Source organism: Penaeus chinensis, chromosome 32, assembly GCF_019202785.1.
Source record: "Penaeus chinensis breed Huanghai No. 1 chromosome 32, ASM1920278v2, whole genome shotgun sequence".
NCBI classification, from domain to species: domain Eukaryota; kingdom Metazoa; phylum Arthropoda; class Malacostraca; order Decapoda; family Penaeidae; genus Penaeus; species Penaeus chinensis.
Genome location: NC_061850.1, coordinates 3,412,914 through 3,434,772, shown reverse-complemented (window position 1 = coordinate 3,434,772; position 21,859 = coordinate 3,412,914). Strand labels below are relative to the sequence as shown.

The 21,859-nt window shown below is 40.4% G+C and overlaps 1 protein-coding gene across 4 annotated transcripts; it reads right to left on the bottom strand.

Annotated features, from left to right (window-relative positions):
• Nucleotides 1-1,788: 1,788 nt before the first annotated feature.
• Nucleotides 1,789-21,230, bottom strand: LOC125042359 (cellular tumor antigen p53-like). 4 transcript variants are annotated; one of them, XM_047637919.1, is made up of 10 exons: nucleotides 21,074-21,230; nucleotides 9,274-9,537; nucleotides 8,973-9,122; nucleotides 6,468-6,647; nucleotides 5,999-6,173; nucleotides 5,592-5,808; nucleotides 3,534-3,675; nucleotides 3,272-3,370; nucleotides 3,038-3,155; nucleotides 1,789-2,511 (listed from the first exon to the last, which is right to left on the bottom strand). In XM_047637919.1, exons 2-9 carry the CDS (start codon nucleotides 9,526-9,528, stop codon nucleotides 3,039-3,041), a joined length of 1,335 nt encoding a protein of 444 aa, XP_047493875.1. In that variant the 5' UTR covers nucleotides 9,529-9,537; nucleotides 21,074-21,230; the 3' UTR covers nucleotides 1,789-2,511; nucleotide 3,038. The 4 variants fall into 4 exon arrangements, with proteins under 4 accessions (XP_047493875.1, XP_047493876.1, XP_047493872.1 ...); XM_047637920.1 differs by having other exon boundaries at nucleotides 9,274-9,534; nucleotides 21,074-21,227; XM_047637916.1 differs by lacking the exon at nucleotides 21,074-21,230 and adding an exon at nucleotides 11,722-11,871.
• Between the last annotated feature and the right edge of the window lie 629 nt (nucleotides 21,231-21,859).

Genomic DNA, 21,859 nt, shown 5'->3' with positions numbered 1-21,859 from the left:
TCTCCTTTTCCATCTCTTTGACAACCCCCCCCCCCCCCCCCTCTTTCCTGTATTCTGACGTTTGTTCCTTGGAGATATACAGGTATAGCTTGCTACTGATCTCATACTATTTACTGTATTATCAGGAATTTCTCATTGTAAATTTTTTGTGGTAAATAGAGAAGTGCTTATTTATTCATCTTTGAACTTTAAGCTTCATACATACTGTACTATATTTGGTTGTTATTTTAATGATTTTGTTTTTTATATAAAAAGAAATATGCTTTTGTATATCATAGAGAACTGCAATTATTTGGTATGCATGTCAAGACCCATTGTGCTGGATAGGAGTGTTAACACCACCATTTCTGCTGTAAAGGCATATTAACAGTTTTAGTAACTTTTTTCTTTACTTTCCAGTCTAGGAAAAGTGCAGACTAACCCCTTCCATATCTCTCATTTCTAGCAAGTTATATGTACAAAGAGTAGAGAGTACTTTTTTTCCAAACTGGTCTTCTTTTCATCCACCATTGATAGGTATTTATAGAAAGCCTGCCAGTTTCAAACTTTTCTTTTGTCATTTTAGTACTCAAGAAGTTACCCACATTTAGAATAAAGCCAAACTCAAAGTCTGTGGTTTTGTATTAAAGATGCTGTCATTGTGCATATCAGAAAAGATGGGTTGCCTAAATATCAAATATTTCTTTGAGATTGCTTTTAATAATTTTTTTAACACAATATATGAAGGCTAAACACTGCGACCACTGTTGCCCATAGAACTTAATTCATAGTTCCTATTGGAATTATTAATAATTATGTATATAGTTAGGACACCATTCATAAACTGAAACGTTTACAGTAATAGTCACTGAATAATGTTAAAAGAACAAGGATTGCCAGAGTACACAGAATACTGATGAAAGTGTCATTGCTTCAGTAACTTGGCTTGCAAAAAATACTAGTTCCCAATAGGAAATATTTATTGCCATTTATTGGCATTCTAGCTACTTCATGAAATGCAGACCATATCTTTGCTTTCATACAATGTACAAAGTTAATTAGTTGTCAATTAAAAAAAAAAATGTTTCTGCTTTTTTTTTTTTTCCATTTAATGTACAGATGTGACTATAAATGAGAAATATTTCAGAATTTGGTGTAACATATGTACCATAGAAAACAGTTGGTTCTCTTCACTGTGGCACGACTGATTTAGGGACAGCATCTTTGCCTTTAGTTGAAGATATTTGCTCAGCTGAAGGACAAATAATTCCTTAAGAACTAATGTGATTTTTTTTCCCCCCTTATATTTTTTTCTTTTCATTGACAAACAGTTATGAACTATTTTACCAAATAGTATGTACAAGCTTTTATTGTGGAATAAATGAAAAATTGGATGGTTTTAAACAGTTGAAGTTAGAGTTAGAGGGTTCCATTGGTTTTGAAATATAAGGACACGGCTGCAGTTTTGATTAGTAAGTGGATTTTTAATTATACCCGTTTACTCATAAATACTCTAGTTACAAAATAAAAAGTAATAACAATAGGAATTTAAAAATAATACAATTAACACCCACTCCCTTCCATAGTTATGATAATTTTAATCATACCTGTGTAATCATAAATACTCCTTAGTTACAAAATAAGTAAGTATTAATAATAGGAATTAAAAAAATATAAAATTAACACCCAATCCCATCTGTATTCCTTTGTAAAACACCACCATTGTATGCAAAACTAAATAGTGTCTGTTCCAATTATGTTAAATGCGTACCTGACTAGATTTAAGGAAATCTGTACATAAAGATATTATATTGTCAACCTTTATTCAAAATAATATACAGACACTGATCATAGCAAGAATAAAGAATTGACAGTCAAAACATATTGTGTATTTGCTGGTACCTACCTACCTAACTACTTTATATAATATTTTCTCTGACCTAATCAATGAAGTAAATGTTCTATTTGACTAATATAAAACAATCACTGTATTCCAAAGCAAAGTTTTATTTTTACATGAGACAACATTACTGTTAAGGTACAAAAACACCAATACACATATTTGCTTTGGAATTACACTCAACATCACTTTCTCATGCACTTACATACTATGTGTTTTTAATCACAAATTTCTAATAAACCGGAATGTTTTGTGGAAAAAAAAAAATAAAAAAAATATGACATTCTCTTTTTAAGGAAAACAAAATATACTTGAGTACAAGTTATGGACAGTGGTTTAAAGTGAAATATGCATACCTAAACTAAACTTCTTCCATCATAAACACTGGTATGTAAAAACTTAAATATACAATATTATTACCTAACAGAAAAACAGCTCCTTCAAGAAATGCAATATGTAAAGTCTTATCAACACTCATCTAGTATAACAACTGTGAAATTCTTAATGTAAAATTCGATCCAGTAGCAATTGTAAATTTATAATTGTGTAGAATTCTTCCTCGCAGATCACCCAGCGTTGACAGGTTTCAGTTACTTATAGATAAAAATATCAACAAAAAATATCAGTTGTACCTGAAAGAAAAAAGAAAAAGAATATGAATTTACATATCCACTCAGCAAAAATGGTAGGAAAACAAATGTAGATAAATTCTCTCTAATATGATGAAAATTTATAAAATCCTTATTTGACTACTATAAATTGACTAATATCTAACAGCTAAAATGAATACAACTTTACTAATAAAAAGAATAAGCCAGGAAAACACAAATCAAGCCCTCACCATGTTTAACCCCTAAAGGATATGTGAACCAATGTATTTAACTCTAATATTGTACATTTGACTTGCATTTCAAAAGACAACTAATTTTTGAGTGAACTGAATTGGAGTCAACAGAGATGATGATGGATGCATCAGGGATGTGCTATCCATGTCAGCAAATCCTTTAAAAGTTCAAGCATTTGAATATGAATATGAGGATATAATCTCTATATTCAAATATGAATATCTGAATACTAAGATTTCAAGATCCTAGTCACTCACTGTCCTAAAGAAATATTCAAGGAATTCCTTCTTCTGCAATGCACCATGTAGCTTACCTTAGTTACTCTCCTCTTCAGGATACAAGAGTGCGTCAGGCTGCCACTTCTTGATTAGATCAGCAGCAATGAGCTTGTTGATGTAAGACTTCACTTCAGCCTCGTACTCAATTGGGACCTGCAAGCCAAGCTCAGTTTAAGTTTGTGTATGAAGGCCTTATATAGTAATCAACCAAATTCTTCACCCATTTCATAATTTCCTTTCAAAATCAAATTAATGTCAAATATACTTACAGCAATATTGACCATTCGGGAGTCTGTTCCTGGTTCTAGTTTGATCTTTGGTCTCTTGCGCTTCTGGCCGACGGCAATTTCTGTAGCCAGCTTTCTTACCTTGGGATGACAATATATATTTTTATAATCTATGACATCAAACTCTGGCAATTATGCATCATATAAAACACTTTAAATACATATAAAGTCTTCATACATGTACAATGCATTTCAGATGAAATACGACCCACAACACTAAATCAATAACGAGATGACACAATACCTTTGTCCGTTTTTCCTCATCGACTGATGGGGCAGCAGGGGCTGTGGGAGTCCTGCTTTTCTCATCATTAGTAAGATCACGGGATGGACACTTGCAGCACTTAATGTCCAGGACCTGCCTGCCGATCTCTTCACCAGTAACACTGTGGAAGAACAAACAGGACTAAAACCAAACTGCTTTATTTTCAATGAAATCTACCACTAACATTTAACGTTGTTCCCAGGCAAAAAAGCAAACGGCTGGTTCTCCCGCCGGGAGAGGCACAACTTGGCCTACTTGTGTCACCATCCCACCGAAGTTTTAGCGCACTCAGGCGACTGGTCTGCGTATAACCGCAACCTCCGTTTTTTTCATTCTAGAAACATGTGAAAGTAAGTTTGACATACTGTAGCCCCAATGTGAGTGTGTAATGTCAATAGTTTGTTTTGGCGAGAGCACAGAAAAGTAGTGGTAAGACAAATTTTTATGTGTACACACGCACACACATATACACAAGCACAGTGGAGACAAACATCATGCCACAAACTTCCCAACACACGTCTGTCAATCAAAAAACGAAAAAATGCGGAAACTTTTATACAATTCACACGTGCACTTTTACTCACAATTACTACATTACACACACACACACACTCAAAGATGCATGCACAGATTTCCCAACACAAACGACCGATAAACACACAAACACACATCAGACAAAAAAAAAAAAAAAAAAAAAAAAAAAAAAAAAAAAAAAAAAAATTATACACTTCACACACGCACTTCCACATGTAAAATTACCAACTTACACACGCACACATACACAGTTGTGCGCACATATTTCCACAGATACACACAAAAACACAAGCCGACAAACACAAACACCACGAAGAACAAATACATACATCTATATATGTACACATGAATTTGCACGATCATAATTACCAATATAATATCCTGTATACATACAATCTAGTTTGAATTTGCACAATCATAATTACCAATATAAAATCCTGTATACATACAATCTAGTTCAAAAACAGTCATTCATAGAGCAATCACGCCCATTTGCATTCCTTGGAGGGACAGGTTAGAAATGGATCACGTGAATACACGTTCCCGTCCGGACAGGTCCACACAGGGTACACATATACACGTGACCCGTCGTAAAGGGAGAGGAAAAAAAAAAAAAAAAATTAAATAAATAAATAAATAAATAGGCCTATCTACATACCAGCTTCATACTGAAGTGAAGTCAGTGTCATACCCCGGATTCAGAGAATATACACTGCTTACCTAATAAAAAAAGACTACAATGAAATCAGTGAAGGTACAAAAATGGCCAGTGTGAAAACAGAGAAGGTGCAAAAAGGGAATGACATGTAAAGAGAAGGGATGTCAAAATACCCAATGTTTTGAATACTTCAACCTTAGGGTACTTGGTGTCATCAATAACAGCATGACATTTCCCAAGACAATACATTTTGTTTATAAGGTGAGCAATAATATCACAGTCACGCACTGCCATTAACCCATTCTCGACAGTCATGTCACGTATCTGTGACATGCCCACTGTGAGTTTACTTGTCTAATTGTTTTTACATATAGATGGCTACACTACTCAATCACCAATGAGCCAGTTACGAGTACTGCCTGTCTCGTCCGTTTAGCCTTTTCTTTAATTTACAAAAATATTTTACGTTATCTTATTTTGCTATTACTATTGTTTGTAACATTATAGTAATTATAACGTTTATAATAAAAATAAACCATCAGTATTCATAGCACTAGTAAAAAATACATTTTCCCCACCAATTCAAGGAAAGGTGAAATCAGGTAAGGCAGAGCCATCTGTGTGTAGACATTAAATATATATATATATATATATATAAAATTAGCACCCCTTCTTCCCTTTTTTTTTTTCATTTTTCCCATCACAAATGGGTTAAACTACTGCATTTTTAAACCACAAAACAACAATCAGAACACTTTAATAATTAGACCATTAACAATTGGTAATTTATGAGAAGATACAATATGATACTTGGTCATTCCCATTATATACAACTCAATACTCACGAGTTTCTAAGAGTGAGAACAATGCAGAATGGACGCCTGTTGGGGCCTCCAACGCATGAAGTGAGACACATAATCTTGATCAGGAGCGTAGAAGATACCTCCCCTGGGGGCGGAGGGCGGAGGGGCACAGTGACCATGTATCTGTCATTGATGAAGTTATACTCACAGCCTTCACCCTCGACTTGCACTAAATGCTCAGCCAAGTTTGGATCACAGTCTAGGGGGGGCAAAAAGAGTAAAATTACTTATTTGTCTTAAAAAATCAATAATTTAATTAAATAAAATAAATTCAAAAATTATTTGCATACATTGCACACATTTTTAATACAGGAATGACTTGTCCCAATAAAACCAACAGATAATTACCAAAATGAAAGGAAAACGTGAAAGGACATTTAGACACTTACTTTGAATACTCTTACAGTTGTAGCACCTGTTCACTGGGTCTGTGCGGTGGCAGCTTTGTTTGAACACTGGTGTCATGGTGATGTTGGCATTCACCCAGTCGTCCAACGTAACATTCACTGGTACAGCAACATTTGGGCACAGGTAGAGCTTGCCCAGATCCTGACTGTAGCACCACTGTGGTAGAAAAGTAAGTTAGTTTCACGCTGCATTAAGAATCTCATATAATATACCACGTAAAATGGCTTAATGAAAATGTGCAAACTTTAATTAATAAATATACAAACTACTATGACTAAAAACCAAAGTACCAGTTCATAGTATATTACAATCTGTTCTTATTTTGAACAAGTTCCCATACAAAATATAAAGCACAGGTTCAGACAATATTAAACACAGGACTGAACTGTACTTACATAGTGACAATATAGAACAAAGGCCCCATAAAAGATAATTCAGAACACAGCACACCTTGTTGCGATCTTTGTTGCCAGTTGGGAGGGATATGCCGAATTTGTGACGACCTGCCCATGGCTGGAGTGATGGCACTGAGTGTGCCAGAGTTGAGTCAGCCAGGCAGGAAGTGGTGGAGCCTTCGATCAAGGCAATGGCAGCTGATACACCACCCACTGACACATTGCTGGTTGGCAACTGTTGAGAAAAAAATCTAATCAACAGACTTATCATACTAAAAGGTGATCACAAATTCATAATGAGTATGAACCTTCAACTCTGGTTAAGGACAATGCAGAATAAGAAATAAGAGAAAAATTATGATGTACAATATATAAATAGAAATGAGAATTTACAAGAACAGGTAAATCACAGGTAAATCTAAAGACCTACTGTAAACAGAGGACATAAATATCTCAGTGACTCACTAAACAAAGAACATTCTAATTACAAGGACTCAGTAATTGGGTAAATACAACTAGTTATCTGTTCTAGATTGGAAGAGAGTATATAGCACAACTTATTCATGACATCCATAAATCCATACAAGTATCACATACAACATAACAAAGACAAAAGGCCTATATTATGCACATTTTCTAAACTGAGAGAGGAGAGAAGTGCAATGGAAAAAAGTGAACGACAAGGAGGGCAGTGGGAGTGGGGGGGAAAGGACTAGAAAGGGTGAGAGGAGAGGAAATAAGGAGAGGCAAGAAGAAAGGGAAGGAAGGGAGGGAGGGGGAATAGAGGAATAGGAGGCAAGAGGGTAGTGGAAGTAAGGAGAGGCAAAGAGAAGAGAACTATGAACAGAAGAAAATGAGGAGAGGCAAGAGAGAGAAACGAGAGGAGAGGAGAGGCGAAAGTGTGAGGCCATGAAAGACCGAATACCATAGAAATCCTCCAAAACAAGTAAGACTGACTAAGAGCCAGGAGCCGAGGAAGACGTGTCCAGAAGCGAAGAGTAACAAAGACGCTCCACCATTTTGTGGACGGGGGCCATGCAAGAGGGCGGGCGGCCGAGCGAGAGGCACACCTTCAACCCCCCATTTTTTCAAAACTTCTTTTCCTTCCTCTTTATGACAGATTCCTATGTCAAAGTTATAACCAACACGCAGCTATCTTCGCGACAAAGAACATAGGCGTGTTTCCCTTCCCTTCTCTTTACCTTGCACCGACTTTTACGCGAAAATACAAAGACTGACAAAGAGTGTAAAAGAACCGTTACCTTCATCATGCAGCGAACTAAATCATTTAATCACAAAAGACGTATAAAGACGATAAAAAAACCAGCAACTACCTAAGCAAAGCAAGTTACATTCGAATCCTATTTTAACGTTAACTTTGAAAATTCAAGCTAGCGTTTCCAGCCCAAGAAAGTTCCAATCGGAAACATAACGTCTTGCGCTCTTTCAAGACTCGCACGAGAGCGGCCGAACATCCCAAAATGAAATCGACGAAGACCGTACTTTCGTGTCAACCTCTCGTCTCAAATCACCTCAACCACCTGCCTTGCACCATCAATAACAAAGACAATGAAACAGTAACAACTATTCGCCAAGACACCCACCAAAGACCAATAAATCTGGCCCAAGACCACGAAATCGCCACCAGGGACTTCGTTAGCAACTCACCCTGTCGACGATGATCATCTCCGGTTCGGCAGCGAGGGCACGAGAGTCGCCCCGAGGAACTTAAAAAATAAAGGGACGACTTCAAGGGAATCGTACGACCACCGAAAAGGTAGTATGGTCGTTCACTGTGCCGACGGAAGGTAACGACACGACCAAGTTGCTCTCTGCGTGAGCCTCCCCCCCTCACTCACTCCGCCTCACCCCCCTCCTCCCCCGCATTTTACGTCCCCTCGCTCTTTTCGGACGTGTTGGTCGCTCCGGTAATCCTATACAACGATCGTGTGTTAAAGTAAACCACCGAAGAACTATTTTCGAAGTGAAAAGTACCAAGAAAGGCCGCAGACTGTCCAAAAATATCGGCGTAAATTGTAAGATTATCGTGCATCCGCACCTCCGCCCAGCTCAACAAGTCCGAGCAAGCTATTGCTCTCCGTCCGCTTAATCGCATATCGATTTATGAAAATAAAATTAAAAGATTGATTTGCTCTCAAATACTTATAACTCAATGTCCTCAATCCCTTGATAGATCTACACTAAAAGAAATCATATCTAATCACCACATCCGATGTAATGACTATGCGACTTTGTATCCATAGTGCCAAACACTGCCGAGGTGTGGAATCACCAGACCCAACTTCTCGGTGACGTCATGATTTGCTTGTGACATCATAAGCCCATGACGTCATTGTTCGTTGCCGTCCCGAATTTTTAAGGCAGCGCGGACAAGTTTATCATATTCAAATAAACGATGGAGAACCTAGGAGAGGGAGAGGGGGGGAGGGGAGAGAGAGGATGAGTGAGAGGATGAGTGAGAGGATGAGTGAGTGAGTGAGTGAGTGAGTGAGTGAGTGAGTGAGTGAGTGAGTGAGTGAGTGAGGAGACTACTACATACCACTTCCACATTTTCCGTGTCCAGAGTCTGGAGAGAATCCCACGGAATTTGCTGTCCCGGCTGGAGCTGCTGCAGCTGCTGTTGAACTGGCTGCTGCACTTGAACAGTTTGAAAAATATCTCCGTGGATGTGGGGATTCGCCAGGATCAGCTGTTCAACGACAAAATCAATTAGTAAGCATATACATACATACATACATACTATATATATATATATATATATATAAATATATATATATCGGTTCAACAAGTTAGCATTCACAGTACTTCCCTTAAGTTTCCTACCAAACTCATTGAATTACCTGGTTATCAATATTCTGGATAGGGTAAGCCACTTGCTGCGGAACAGGCTGTTGTTGTTGCTGCTGTTGTTGTTGTTGTTGTTGTTGTTGTTGCTGCTGTTCATCCTCCTCTTTCAGTTCCGGCACAGCAACAATGTCTGCGGTCTCCAGCAGGGTGTGGAAGTTAGTGGAGCCGATGCGCTGCAGGAGAGAGTCATCCCTGAGCAGGTGATACTCGTCCTCGCCGAACAGCAGCTCGGAGTCCGACCGCTGCATCCCGCCCTGCTGCACAAAACCCGATAGCGTTAAGTTACGTTTCCTTACATGAACAAATATGCAGCAGATAGTCGTGATGCATACACATAAAACGAACAAATATAATATGTGCATATAATTAAATGTATGTATGCATATAACATAACATTATACACATGCATACATACATGCACACATACATAAATCAATATATATATATATATATATATATACATACATATAAATATACACGAGTAATCTAAATATTCTGGGACTCTACTTAATACACCCAATATTTCTTACAAACTAAATGTCACCAATATTATCACCGGCTGCAAACTGAACCACACACTAGCCACAAAAACAAAACAAAAAACGTACATAAGACTCCCGCCCACCGGTGGTCAACTCCCAAAGACAAGCCAGTTAGGAGAGGCCTAAAATGAGGCCTATAACCGGTGGTCAACACGCTGCGTCAGTAATGGAGAGAAAACCATGTCCTCTCGTCACAAAAGGATGGCATTTCCTATCGTTTTTTTTATCAGGAAGATACCTGTGCGATTTTGAAAACCACAGCCCACCCCCTCCTAATGTTTATATTTACGTGTTCTAACATCCAAAACAAACGTACGCATCTACGCACGAATAAAGGTAACGAACACATACACGCGCGCCAGACATCTACATAATAAAACCAAACAAAATAATCAGAAGCTACCGTAAAAGGGGGAGGGGGGAGGTCAGTTCGAAAGACGAGGTGCTAATCCCGCAGACTAAAACCACGTGTTGCTAAGGCTGGGGTAGTCAGGTGCTAGGGTCAGGGGGCGCCGCCGAATGACTCATTGTCAGCCATCACCCCCCCCCCCCCACACACACACACACACGCACCCCAACACCCTCAGGTCACGAGATCCAACAAACAATGCAGAATCCCGCGGAGGTGCTAACCCCGTTCTCCTCGGCCCATAAAAGCGTGGGGGACTCGGGTTCTCTCGAGCGTAGATCCCTATCTCCCTTATCTCTTTTGAGATAACGCGAGCGAGACTGGAACATGTCCCCCAACCTCCGTACCTTTAACTAGACAACACTGTATTGCTATGCAGTTATTTATGGGATACTTTTTATAACCGATAAGAAGCCAAGGTAGGGGGGGGGGGAAGTCATATAACAAAACAACCATAAAGTCCTTGGTATATATATATAAAAAAAAGGTTATAATAACCGCGGTTCCCGAGCGAGACAAACGATGTCCTGGAAAACTGACCTCGCATAGGCCTATCTGGCGGTCCAGGTGGCAGCGTAGGAAATGCCGCCGCCGCCACCAGGGTTCAAAGCGGCACCTCGCACTCGTCCGCGGTGACCGCAAGCTCTCCACACACACACTACGCTTTACGCCTTTTAACAAGCACTATCTGGTGAAGTAGTCGAGGGATGTTTCACAACTGCCTTCTCGCTTCCTGTCATCCGCATACGATTAATTGAGGCCGTGAATACGTAAACACAGGGAAAGCTAATGAAAATATATTCAAAATGCCGGATATCCGTGAGACAGGTGTTCTGACAACATCATTGTATATCAACTAGTAATCCTAGAAAATTCATATTAACGAAATAGTTTAGTTCTCTCTGATAGCGTTTCTTTTACTAGGCAATGGCCGACGAACTCACTCACATTATAGGCGAGTTCGTGTGTTGTGAAGCCAGTGAAAACATTTACTAATCAACTCACGAACAGCATCCCAGATTTACAAAATATAATAACACAGTCGCACGTAACCTCCCAACACTTTCAACTAAAACTTAAAACTTACCTTACCGTACATTACTAGCCACCAATAACAACCCTATTATAAAGGTTTATTTCCAACAACTAAACGTATTGGCATGTTAGCCTTTACGCCACAATAACACGTATATTGGGTAAAGCCTTGACTGTTCCCATCAACATAAACTGGGAACAGTGCTATTGCAAACAAAAAGGTGTAAGCGTTCATCCGACTTCACAAAACTTCAATAACCAAGACGAAAAAAGAAACGAGCAAATTCTAACAACCACTCCATATCCTGCTTGCAAATCTACCGCTAGCCGATGGGTGGGCAGCGCGGCGGGGAGGGAGATCACATACGCAAACGTTCCTCTGACAACTACACCTCCTCATCGAGCGTAAATCATTAAACAGTAATATCAGTCACAAACACCAACCACCGACGTACTTGCTGGTAATAGCTCATCGTTCACGGCGCTGCTGATCTACGTCCAAGTATATCACGGCACAAACACGCTTCCATAGGGAGTCGAGGGACGATTCACAAGCCACTTCTGTCCACTTCAACGTCTGAGACACTACTGAGGGGTTTCTCGCGTGAGCCGCCTAGCCCGTGTCTGCGGCGTGCCCCAGGGCCCCACCCCCCTCTCCCTCGCCCTCACCCTCACCCCCCCGTCCCTTGCCCTCTCTTCACCCCCCCTCCCAACGACGAGATCTTGCCCTCAACACCCACGTCCTCTCCTCTCCTCTTTCCCTCACTTCCCCGCCCATTTGTTACCTCTTGTGCTTTTATTTATTATCTTACTCAATGTATGTTGTGATTTTCGCTTCCTCTCGATTCGTTTTCTGGCAAGTGTTGCTGACGTTCTACAGCGCTTAGGGTAGTTTGCTTCTGCATTGATTATCCTTCTCCGATTATGAAATGCCGCTACATCATACATATAAAAAATATTTCCTTTCATTACTTAACACGCCAAACACCATCCTTTTATAACACAAGGGCATATGGCATGGCTTCACACAAACTTTCCTTCCATTCCCCTCCCCCCTCCCCCAAGAGCGGAAACAATAGAGGACGTAAACAAACAAAAAACAAAAACAAACTCGAAAACACAAAAAGGGGGGGAAATCAAAGACAAAATGCCGAACATTCCCGCCAAATCTCCATCCCCACAAAAAACCCAAACAAAGACGGGATGAGCGGCCAGCGTCATGCACGCACCGCCGGTCATGAGTCAGGCGCAGAGAGGCAGACGTCCTCCTCGGGAAATCATGGTCAAGGTCGCTCTCACCTCGTGCACGTTTCCCCGGGCGCCCTTTCCGATCCCACGCCCGCGCCGCCCACAATGGGGTGTAGGGGGGGGGGGGGGGAGAGGGGAGGAGGAGGATCCAGCGTAAGTGACGCTCGTTAAATGGTGACGTGTTCTAACGTGTAACACGTGGCACGCTCGGCCGGACTCGTGCCACCTCAAATCGCTGGCTTGATACCTGCTACTATTTGCATCCGTTGCATCACTATTACTTGCTGGTATCTACCCTACATCACCACCACCAACACCACCTTCACCATCACCACCACTACCAACAACAACCACCACTACCACTCCCACCACCACTACGTCTATTATTACTACTACGTCTACACTTGTACTACGCCCTTACCCCTACACACTACACATACCCATACACCCACCCTATTGCCTCTCTCTCATCCTCACTCCAACCAACAAACGCACAAGGCTACTAACTCCCGCCCCCCAAAAAAACAAAAACAAAAATCAAACCGTTTAAAATCAGATACGAAACATGTACCAAACACGAAAAAAAAAAAAAATGAATCCGCGCCCACCGTAGTTCAGGCTTAGAGTGGCCTAAAAGGGTGGGTGTGGGGCATTTCAGTTATATCCGGTTACAGTTGACAGGAGAGAATGGATTACGGATGGCGGTTGAATTGCTCATTCGGATTACAATGGGAAGCTGCTTCTCAGTTCTGGCCTTTTGACCATTTTTTTAACACGTACCTAATTCTTTACTTTAATTACCTTAATAAATATATATATATTATATATATAATATATATATATAATATATATTTTATATATAATATATATTATATATATAATATATATTATATATATAATATATATTATATATATAATATATATTATATATATAATATATATATATATATTATATATTTTATATATATACACACAAACACATATATATTTTTATAATAACACATTTTTTTTTACGCTAGCGTTTTCTTACACGAACTGTACACGTATCTTCTTGGAAATGGCAATGGAGAATGCGCTGGGCAACAACAACAACAATAATAATAACAAATACAATAGCAATAGCGATAGCAATAGCAATAGCAATAACAACAACAATAATAATAACACCCATATCACCTACACCCGAACGCCTGAGATGCCGAACGAAAATAATGAGATAAAAAAATCAGTCCTAAGCCCGCGATACGTGATAAGGCCTCGCGGTTTCGTTGAGCCCGGGTTCGGGCGGGCGACGCGTCTCGTGGTATCGCTCTTATCAGCCGCCAACAATGGTCACCTTCACTTGTGGATTTCCTAGTCTGATACTGACATAATAATTATTTCGATATCGTCTTCTTGTTGGTCTTTTTTTTTATCGTTCCCAGCGAGACACTCGAGATACAGACAACAGGTTTAGGCGATCTTTGGAGCACAAAGAAACCTGTCAATACCGGCAAATTGTTCTACGATCAGGTTTACTATTAAACTAGCCTATCCAACGCTCACATGCGCACGCACGAACGCACGCACACACCCTTCTCTCCCTCCCTCCCCCTCCCATACGCACGCTGATGACTCACGCCCCCCCCCCCTTCCACCGTCGCGCCACCCGAGCCTCCGGCAGTGAAGGCCGACCTCGAACCTCGCTCAAGACGCCCCCTGCCGGGGAAAGTCTCCTGGCGGCGATGCCCTTCCGTCTGGCACGCCTCTGCGGTGCCAAGGGGTGGGGCCATTTCATCACGGCGCTTGCTTCACCAACGCGCGATGTTATTGGTTTGCTTCAGCCCTACTCTGCCTTTCATTGGGGATTTTCAGGAGGATATTGTTGCGGAGGAGGAGGAGGAGGAGGAGGAGGAGGAGGAGGAGGAGGAGGAGGAGGAGGAGGAGGAGGATATTGTTGCAGAGGAGGAGGAGGAGGAGAGGAGGATATTGTTGTGGAGGAGGAGGAGAAGGAGAGGAGGATATTGTTGCGGAGGAGGAGGAGGAGGATATTGTTGCGGAGGAGGAGGAGGAGGAGAAAGAGAAGGATAAATGGGAGTGGGAGGAGGAGGAAGAGGAAGAGGAGGAGAAAAGAGGAGAAAGAGGAAGATGAGGAGAAAAAGGAAGATGAGGAGACGAAGAAGAGTATGGAGAGGAGTAAATATAGAGACGAGATCGGCACCCACCCACCTGGAACCAAATAACAAAACACATCCACAACAAACTCCAAATAATAACCCACCCCCACCCCCCACCCCAGCAGCCGAACCGCCAGCACGCACGTCCGTCTGTTGACATTTCCAAAGGGAAGGGTCACCCACACCTCAGCATGTGGTCCTGGCAAGCCCGAAGTCCCTCCTTTGAAGTCATGACGCCACGATGTTACTAACACTGGCCGGTGACAGCGCTGGCGGCGGTAGCGGCGGCGGCGGCGGGGCATGGCACCTGCTAGGAGCCACCAGACGACTGCGACTTTAAACGGATAAATCTACCCCCCCCCCCAAAAAAAAAAAAAAAAAGGAAAAAAAAGAAGAGACACCTGACATACTGAAAGGTTTCGGAGGCCGATTTGTTAGTTACACTGAGAAGGTTTCGGTGCATCAAGACTCTTGGATAATGTGGTTGTTACGTGTGACTCACTGCTTCGCTAAGGTTGGGAGAGGGGAGGGAGGGGGGTAGTTTGAGCCCATTCAGTATTGTTGAGGAATGGTTGCCTCTTCCCCTCCCCAAACCCTTCCCCAACCTCCCTCCCTCCCCTCCCTTTTTACCCAATTTCCTTCTTTATTCTTTACTCCCGTCTCTTTAACCTCTTCCCTACCCCCTCACTCCTATCCCTCCCCCCCCTTCCAACGACAACACTCCCTCCGGTCTTCACTGCCATAATTTTTCCAACTGCTGCATATCACATGACCCCGCTATTCTTCCTCCAACATTTACCTTAACCATTTCTCTCCTTCTAAATCACTCTCTCCCCTCCACCTTCCACCCCTGCCCACTCAACTAGCGCAAAATGAATATCCCTACAATACATCACCAACGAAAAAAAGAAGAAAAAAAAAAAATAATAATAATAAATAAAAAATAAAAAATAATAAGACACCTCAGAGGATAGTCCATTTTATGAACCGAGAACTTTTTTTTTTTTTTTTTTTTTAATTTAAACGCATCCGGCCGTCGAATTCCTCCCGCCACACGATACGAAGTATAAATAGGCGACAGAACGGGAGATAAACGGGAGGTGAACAAACAGGACGAGAAGGCAAGGCCGAACGCTAAGCTGGCAACACTTTAGAACACAAACCTGATGTCAACAAATGGTCGAAAATAATGAAATTGTTGCAGGAAATCCGGGACCCTTCAACGCTTGCAACGCGCCAGGCCTCCTTCGTCCATTCACTGCACCTTGTTACCAGCAAACACAATCCTCTATTTGCTACGCGGGGAGGAGGAGGTGGGGGGAGGGAGGGAATGAGAGGGGGAAGGAGGGAGAGGCGTAGGGGGGAAGGAGGGAGAGGCGTAGGGGGGAAGGAGGGAGAGGCGTAGGGGGGAAGGAGGGAGAGGCGTAGGGGGGAAGGAGGGAGAGGCGTAGGGGGGAAAGAGGAATTATTTTTATATGACCCCTTCTGCATTCATGATAAACGAACACAACAGATATATCCTTCCTTCTTCGTATATAGTCACCGACATGACATGGCTGACCCAGAAGCTAAATGTGCGGGTTTTTTCTCAGAAATATTCGCAACTTGGCAACTTCTCCTCCCACCCAAACCGCGAGACACTGCAACAATTATAATTCAAAATGCAACGCGCCACTTTCCAAAACCCACACTGTGCTACATAATAGTAAACTAAACCTAAACCTCTAATCCTACAAATTCCCCGCCTACAACACACACAAAATAAATAAATTAAAATAATAATGAACCATATCAACACCACACACTATACGCACAACCGTTTAATCTTCCGACTGTTATCGTAGTGCAAGGCAAGATCAATCTGGCTGGCGTTGCATGCCTGAGCCAACCCGGCCGGCAAGGAGGACCCAGCACCACAGAACGGACACCACATCCCCGACACCATACACCATCTTCGCCCACTCTCAGTACTCTTGCCATTCTCATTTTACGTGGAACCGCTTTCTCCCGAACTGTTTTGTTCATAATAATGGTCTCGAGATAAATGATTGCAATTGTCCACGTTCTCAAGGGTATTTAATCATTGCAGGTGGTTATCTGAAGGCATGGAAAGGTTTAAATACCATGTGAACTACCGCTAAGCTACCGCGGTGTCCTTACGTGGTGCAATTCTGCATCTCGGGCGCGTCCACTCGGCTGTCCGGGGGAGTACGGTCCGTCCCGGTCCGTCGCGAAAAAAAGAACAAAATTTTAAACACGTACTTATGACAGCCTAAATATTCGTTTTTGTTATTCCATAAAGGTATGCATATACTTCGGAATTTACGCGTGGATTCCTTTAAATACAGACTCAAGCAAACTCAAGCAATGACCATGCACTCCCGACTCCTTGACCCCCCCCCCCCCTGCTTGTTCTCATGGCTGTCAGCTGCAAGGCGTCCTTCCTCCCTCGCAACCCTTCCACGTCAGCCCACGCTGCCCATTCTTGCGTTCCGTGCTGCCTCGCCACATTTCACTCGTGCAGGCAATGAACTGATGTAAAATGTAGGTCTACCTTACTGATGTTCTGTTATTAAAGTGTTTTTTTCTTCTTTACCTTTTCCTCCACATTCATTTCCCTTAAACACCAGTAACAATAACAAAAGTACTTTACATACACTGCAAACCGAGTTAAAACCATCCTTGTAAACTAATCTCGGCATATTTATGCACATTGTATGTGCTCCTGCATTATAACCACAGTTACTCTGGCACGTACATCATTTACATATTTTCTGAATAATAGCTGTTAAATTCTGGCAGAGGAATACTGATATACTAGGCAGCTGGAGGTACATTTAAATCTTGCGAAAGTGTAAGTTCTTAGAATTCCATTCATATGCCTAGCTGTGATGTCATATTAGTAAATACTTTGCCAACAAATTATGGCTAATATTATCTAATTACCTCATTGTATAAAATTAATTAATTCTTGCTCAGAAAAAAAAAGCCATCAGAAAAGACTGGTGTTATTAACCCTTGTGTATCAAGGACATTTAAATCATTAAAACGTCTCACTTATCAGATCACCCATCCAGACGTGTTATAATTCCTTTTAGCATTTGTCACACTATGGGAATACACATTGCAATCGAAAGGATAGCCTGCAATAGTTATAAACAAGGAAAATACTGTTGAAAAGGTGTTAATGAAAATAAATAAAACTTTTTCAACATTTCTCAGATGTAACTTTGCTCTAGATTTACACCATTATCAAATGCTTATTTGAACAAATATAATCATTCTTTATTTACAAGAATTAAGTCACTAATGACCCAATTACTAGTACTGGCTCTCTCCTTGATTTTTGGAATTTGTATATTTGTATTGTATATTACTGCCAATAACATCATAATAATAATAATGTCTATAATAATAACAGCATCAACACTGGCAATAATCATAAAAAAAATACAAAAAATAAAGAACAAGTGGAATCTAGTGTGGTCATAGACTACTTAGTGGCAAAGCACTTGTGGAGCCATCTATGTGCTGAGACATTTCACAAAAAAATACTTTTTTTTAACAAGGGGTATCAGATATATGAACTGTCAACTGTTGTTGATTCATGCACATGTTTTTTCTTTCCATGCTACAGATATCTATGTAGTTATTATCGATATTATATTTAGGTTATCAAAATACAAATAAATAAATAAAACCTTTCCAAAAATCGAGGAAAAGGATATACAGGTCAAATAGGAAAGACTTGGAATTGGTTTCCTACATTAAGTACTTTTTGATCCAATTATGTGTATTAAGAAAGTTTAAAAACAACACAGTGGACATGATAAGTATTTTAAGCACTGGTTTCTTAGATTTAGCACATGTCAATCCAATTTTGTGTATTAAGAAAATTTAAAAACAAAACAGTGGATATTTTCACTATTCCAGCATCACTGGGTTAAGGCACAATGAATTTATACTTATATACCTGTTGTCTAATAATGCCACGTACTCCAACTACACTATATGTGAAAATAAAGTATGTATATAAAACTATATCACATTTGTATAATCATTACCTCATTTTAACATTTTTTATTTAGAAGAATATAAGGTACACCTTTCACAAACATTACCTGTTGTACTGTCGAAGTGATTATATCGTATAAGCTGGTTATGTTTCAACTCCTGCACTCTTAATGCTCGACTGATAGTTAGTCATAATGCATTGATGTCATCCCAAATGAACTATGACAACTGTTGCTATTGTTTATAATTAATAAATCACAAAAACAAATGATTCCTCTGCAAATGTTGCTTACCTCTAAAATAATAAATAAATAAATGAATATATGAAAATGCTTAGTCAATATTTCAAGTTTAAGTATTAATTCTCAAACTGATAAAAAAAAAATAATAATAAACAAAATAAAACAATTAATTACAGAAATGTATAATGCTGAACATTTCAGCCAACCCCAAAATTCCCCTATTCCTGGCCTAGTCTAATACTACAAATTTTACTGTGTAGCCGAGATCTGAGCCGTTAACTTAAAATTCAAATACGGACAATGCACTTCCCTATTCTGAATTGTCTTTCAAGGTATATATCATAATAAATTAAATTTCTACTTAATGTACTGCTTAAACGAAAATATAACAACACACGTCTGATTTTAATCATAGAAAAAAATAATATCAAAGTAATAGAAAGTGAGTCTATGATGGACAACATCAAAAGTTCTAAAATCCTACAACTCAACATGTGGAATCCGCAGGCTGACATTCACATCAAGAATTCTCGCAAATCACCAAAAACAGGCTCGGATAAAGACAGACAAAAACCTACGCTGCGTTAAAAAGGTACTGAAATAACACCTACTGCTCTATATTTTGATCTGTTGAAGGATGACAGTGAGCCTGATGGCACTCCTGGCAAAGCAAACAAGTCTGTTCTTTGTTTATTTTCTGAAGATAAACATGTAGAGTTTCCTTACTACCTATTGTCAAATAAGGAATAAGATCAAGGTCTATCTTCCCAGAGCATATGTGGCAGAAGTTGTTGGTTGCCAGGTTGCAAAATGCACAGACACCAGAGATATTGCTTTATGAAGACATAATAACAATTTGACAAATACCTTTCATCACTTATTTAACAAACACAAAGCAATTAGGTTGGAGAATTCGCAATAATAAAGACTTGCGCTACCTTTCCTAACCAGTTCAAAATGGATCTGCATCATTCGTCGCATTTGTCTAGCCAAAAACTGCTTCTATACTCATAGTCACATTACTGCGAGAATTACCATGTCAATTATGTTATACGATTACGATTAATGTCAAGTGTGAATGTATAATAAACAACCCGTGGTGATTTTGTTTTTCTCTTTTTTTCTTCACACACAGACGGCTCCAGAAGTGCTAAAGCCTAGTAATCGACTCCTTGGTTATAGTAGTAGTATCATGTCATCTATAGATTTACGCAATTCTACTCTAGACAATTCCCTAATAGAAATAGATCTTACTATAATCAGCGAATGAATTACAAGGCAAACACGTTGACAACCAATTGGTATAAATAAGAGTTCCAAAACGCCTGTGATAATGAAGAAAACTAGTCATTCAACCAAATTACAAAAGCGACACTTGATAAAATCTCCTGCTCTCTGAAAACTGGTGGTACGGAGTAAGGCTTGATTTAAGGCTAGGTATGGTGACAGCTGAGGGGGGGGGGGGGCATGTGGGGGTGAGGGGGTGTGCCCATTTGTGTGACACTATTATTCCAACTCTTCTGTCAATGTAAAAAGATAAAATAAAAAGTTAGAGGACATGTTTGAAAATATGATAGGCCTTCAACTAATTTCTTACATGTACAGCCATTCAGCATTTAGGAAATTAAACGGCATTTAACACCTTTACTATACCCCCAATTAGGTGATAATTGTAATGGAATACAATTAAAATTAAACCATGTCCATCACCCAATTACCGATTCCACATTCCGTCAACTGTCAACTCTCTACACTCAACCCCAATTTTTTTTCTTTTTCTTTTTTTTTGAGAAAATGGGATCACGTGACCGCCTGTGATTTCAAATTCCATCACCTGTAGCCTGCAGTGTAGGCCTACCACTTCCGCCTCGTAGTCTCATTATTCTCATGCTCAAGGGTTTAGAATAAGGCTCAACAACTTCGAACGAGATTATTCATCAAGGGCAAGTCCACCAGCTCGCCCTCATCCTCAACATAGCGAAGAAAAGGGCATTCGTGGGATAGGGGGAGGAGGGGGGGGAGGTACCGATATTCGCCTCTCTTACACGTGTGGCTCGTGAGGCACCCGCAAGACCGAGCTCCTCACGCCTTAATTCTTCGACCTGAGGCTACTTAGGGGCATCCGTTATCTCATCTCGGGTCGTTACCTTGAGTGTGCGTCGATGTTACTAATTTTAAAATCCTTTCCGAGGGCGTTTCTTGGCAGGGTTTTGGGGGTCTACGAATCCGACACTTTCACCGACATCACTGGTTTCTCCTCGACTGAAGATGACGTCATTGTTCGGTGTCAACATGGCCACTGCTTTCCTATTGGTCGAGGGAGTTGCCGCCACCCGTCCGGCTTTCCTATTGGCTGGATTCTACGCCCTCCGCTCGGCGACAGCGGAGGTGCCGGTTCTGGATTTCTTCTTATCTGAAAGTTATTGTTCCTAATGTAATGAGACAGCAGTGTATGGCATATTCGTTGCGTGATTTCAGTTGTTTGAATTAACAACTGTGAAAAATCCAGAATGGCATTCCAGTCAATGACAAATAATAATGAATTTTCCCCGCTGCCAACTATTTCCACGTTCCGAAACGTATGTGTTCGTATGGGCCAAATTTTTTAAAAAGACAATGCAATTTCTTATCACTATGAACAGCTTCAAGTGCCCTTTTTTCTCTTTTTCTTATGAAGACTAATTTGCAATTAAACTCAAAAGAATGAACGGAGACAGCCGATACGTGTTCGAAAGGCTGGGAGGTCGGAGTCAATTCCGAGAAATGCATGATCTTGTCTTCCAAAATACTTCCTGTGTTTTCTCTTGCAGTTTGTTGCGACCGATGCAACTCATCGTGCTTGGGATTATTATGGTTTGATAATATATTCAATGTTATGAGTTAAGAGCTGAGATGATAAATAGAAATGTTTATATACCTGTTTATGGGCAATG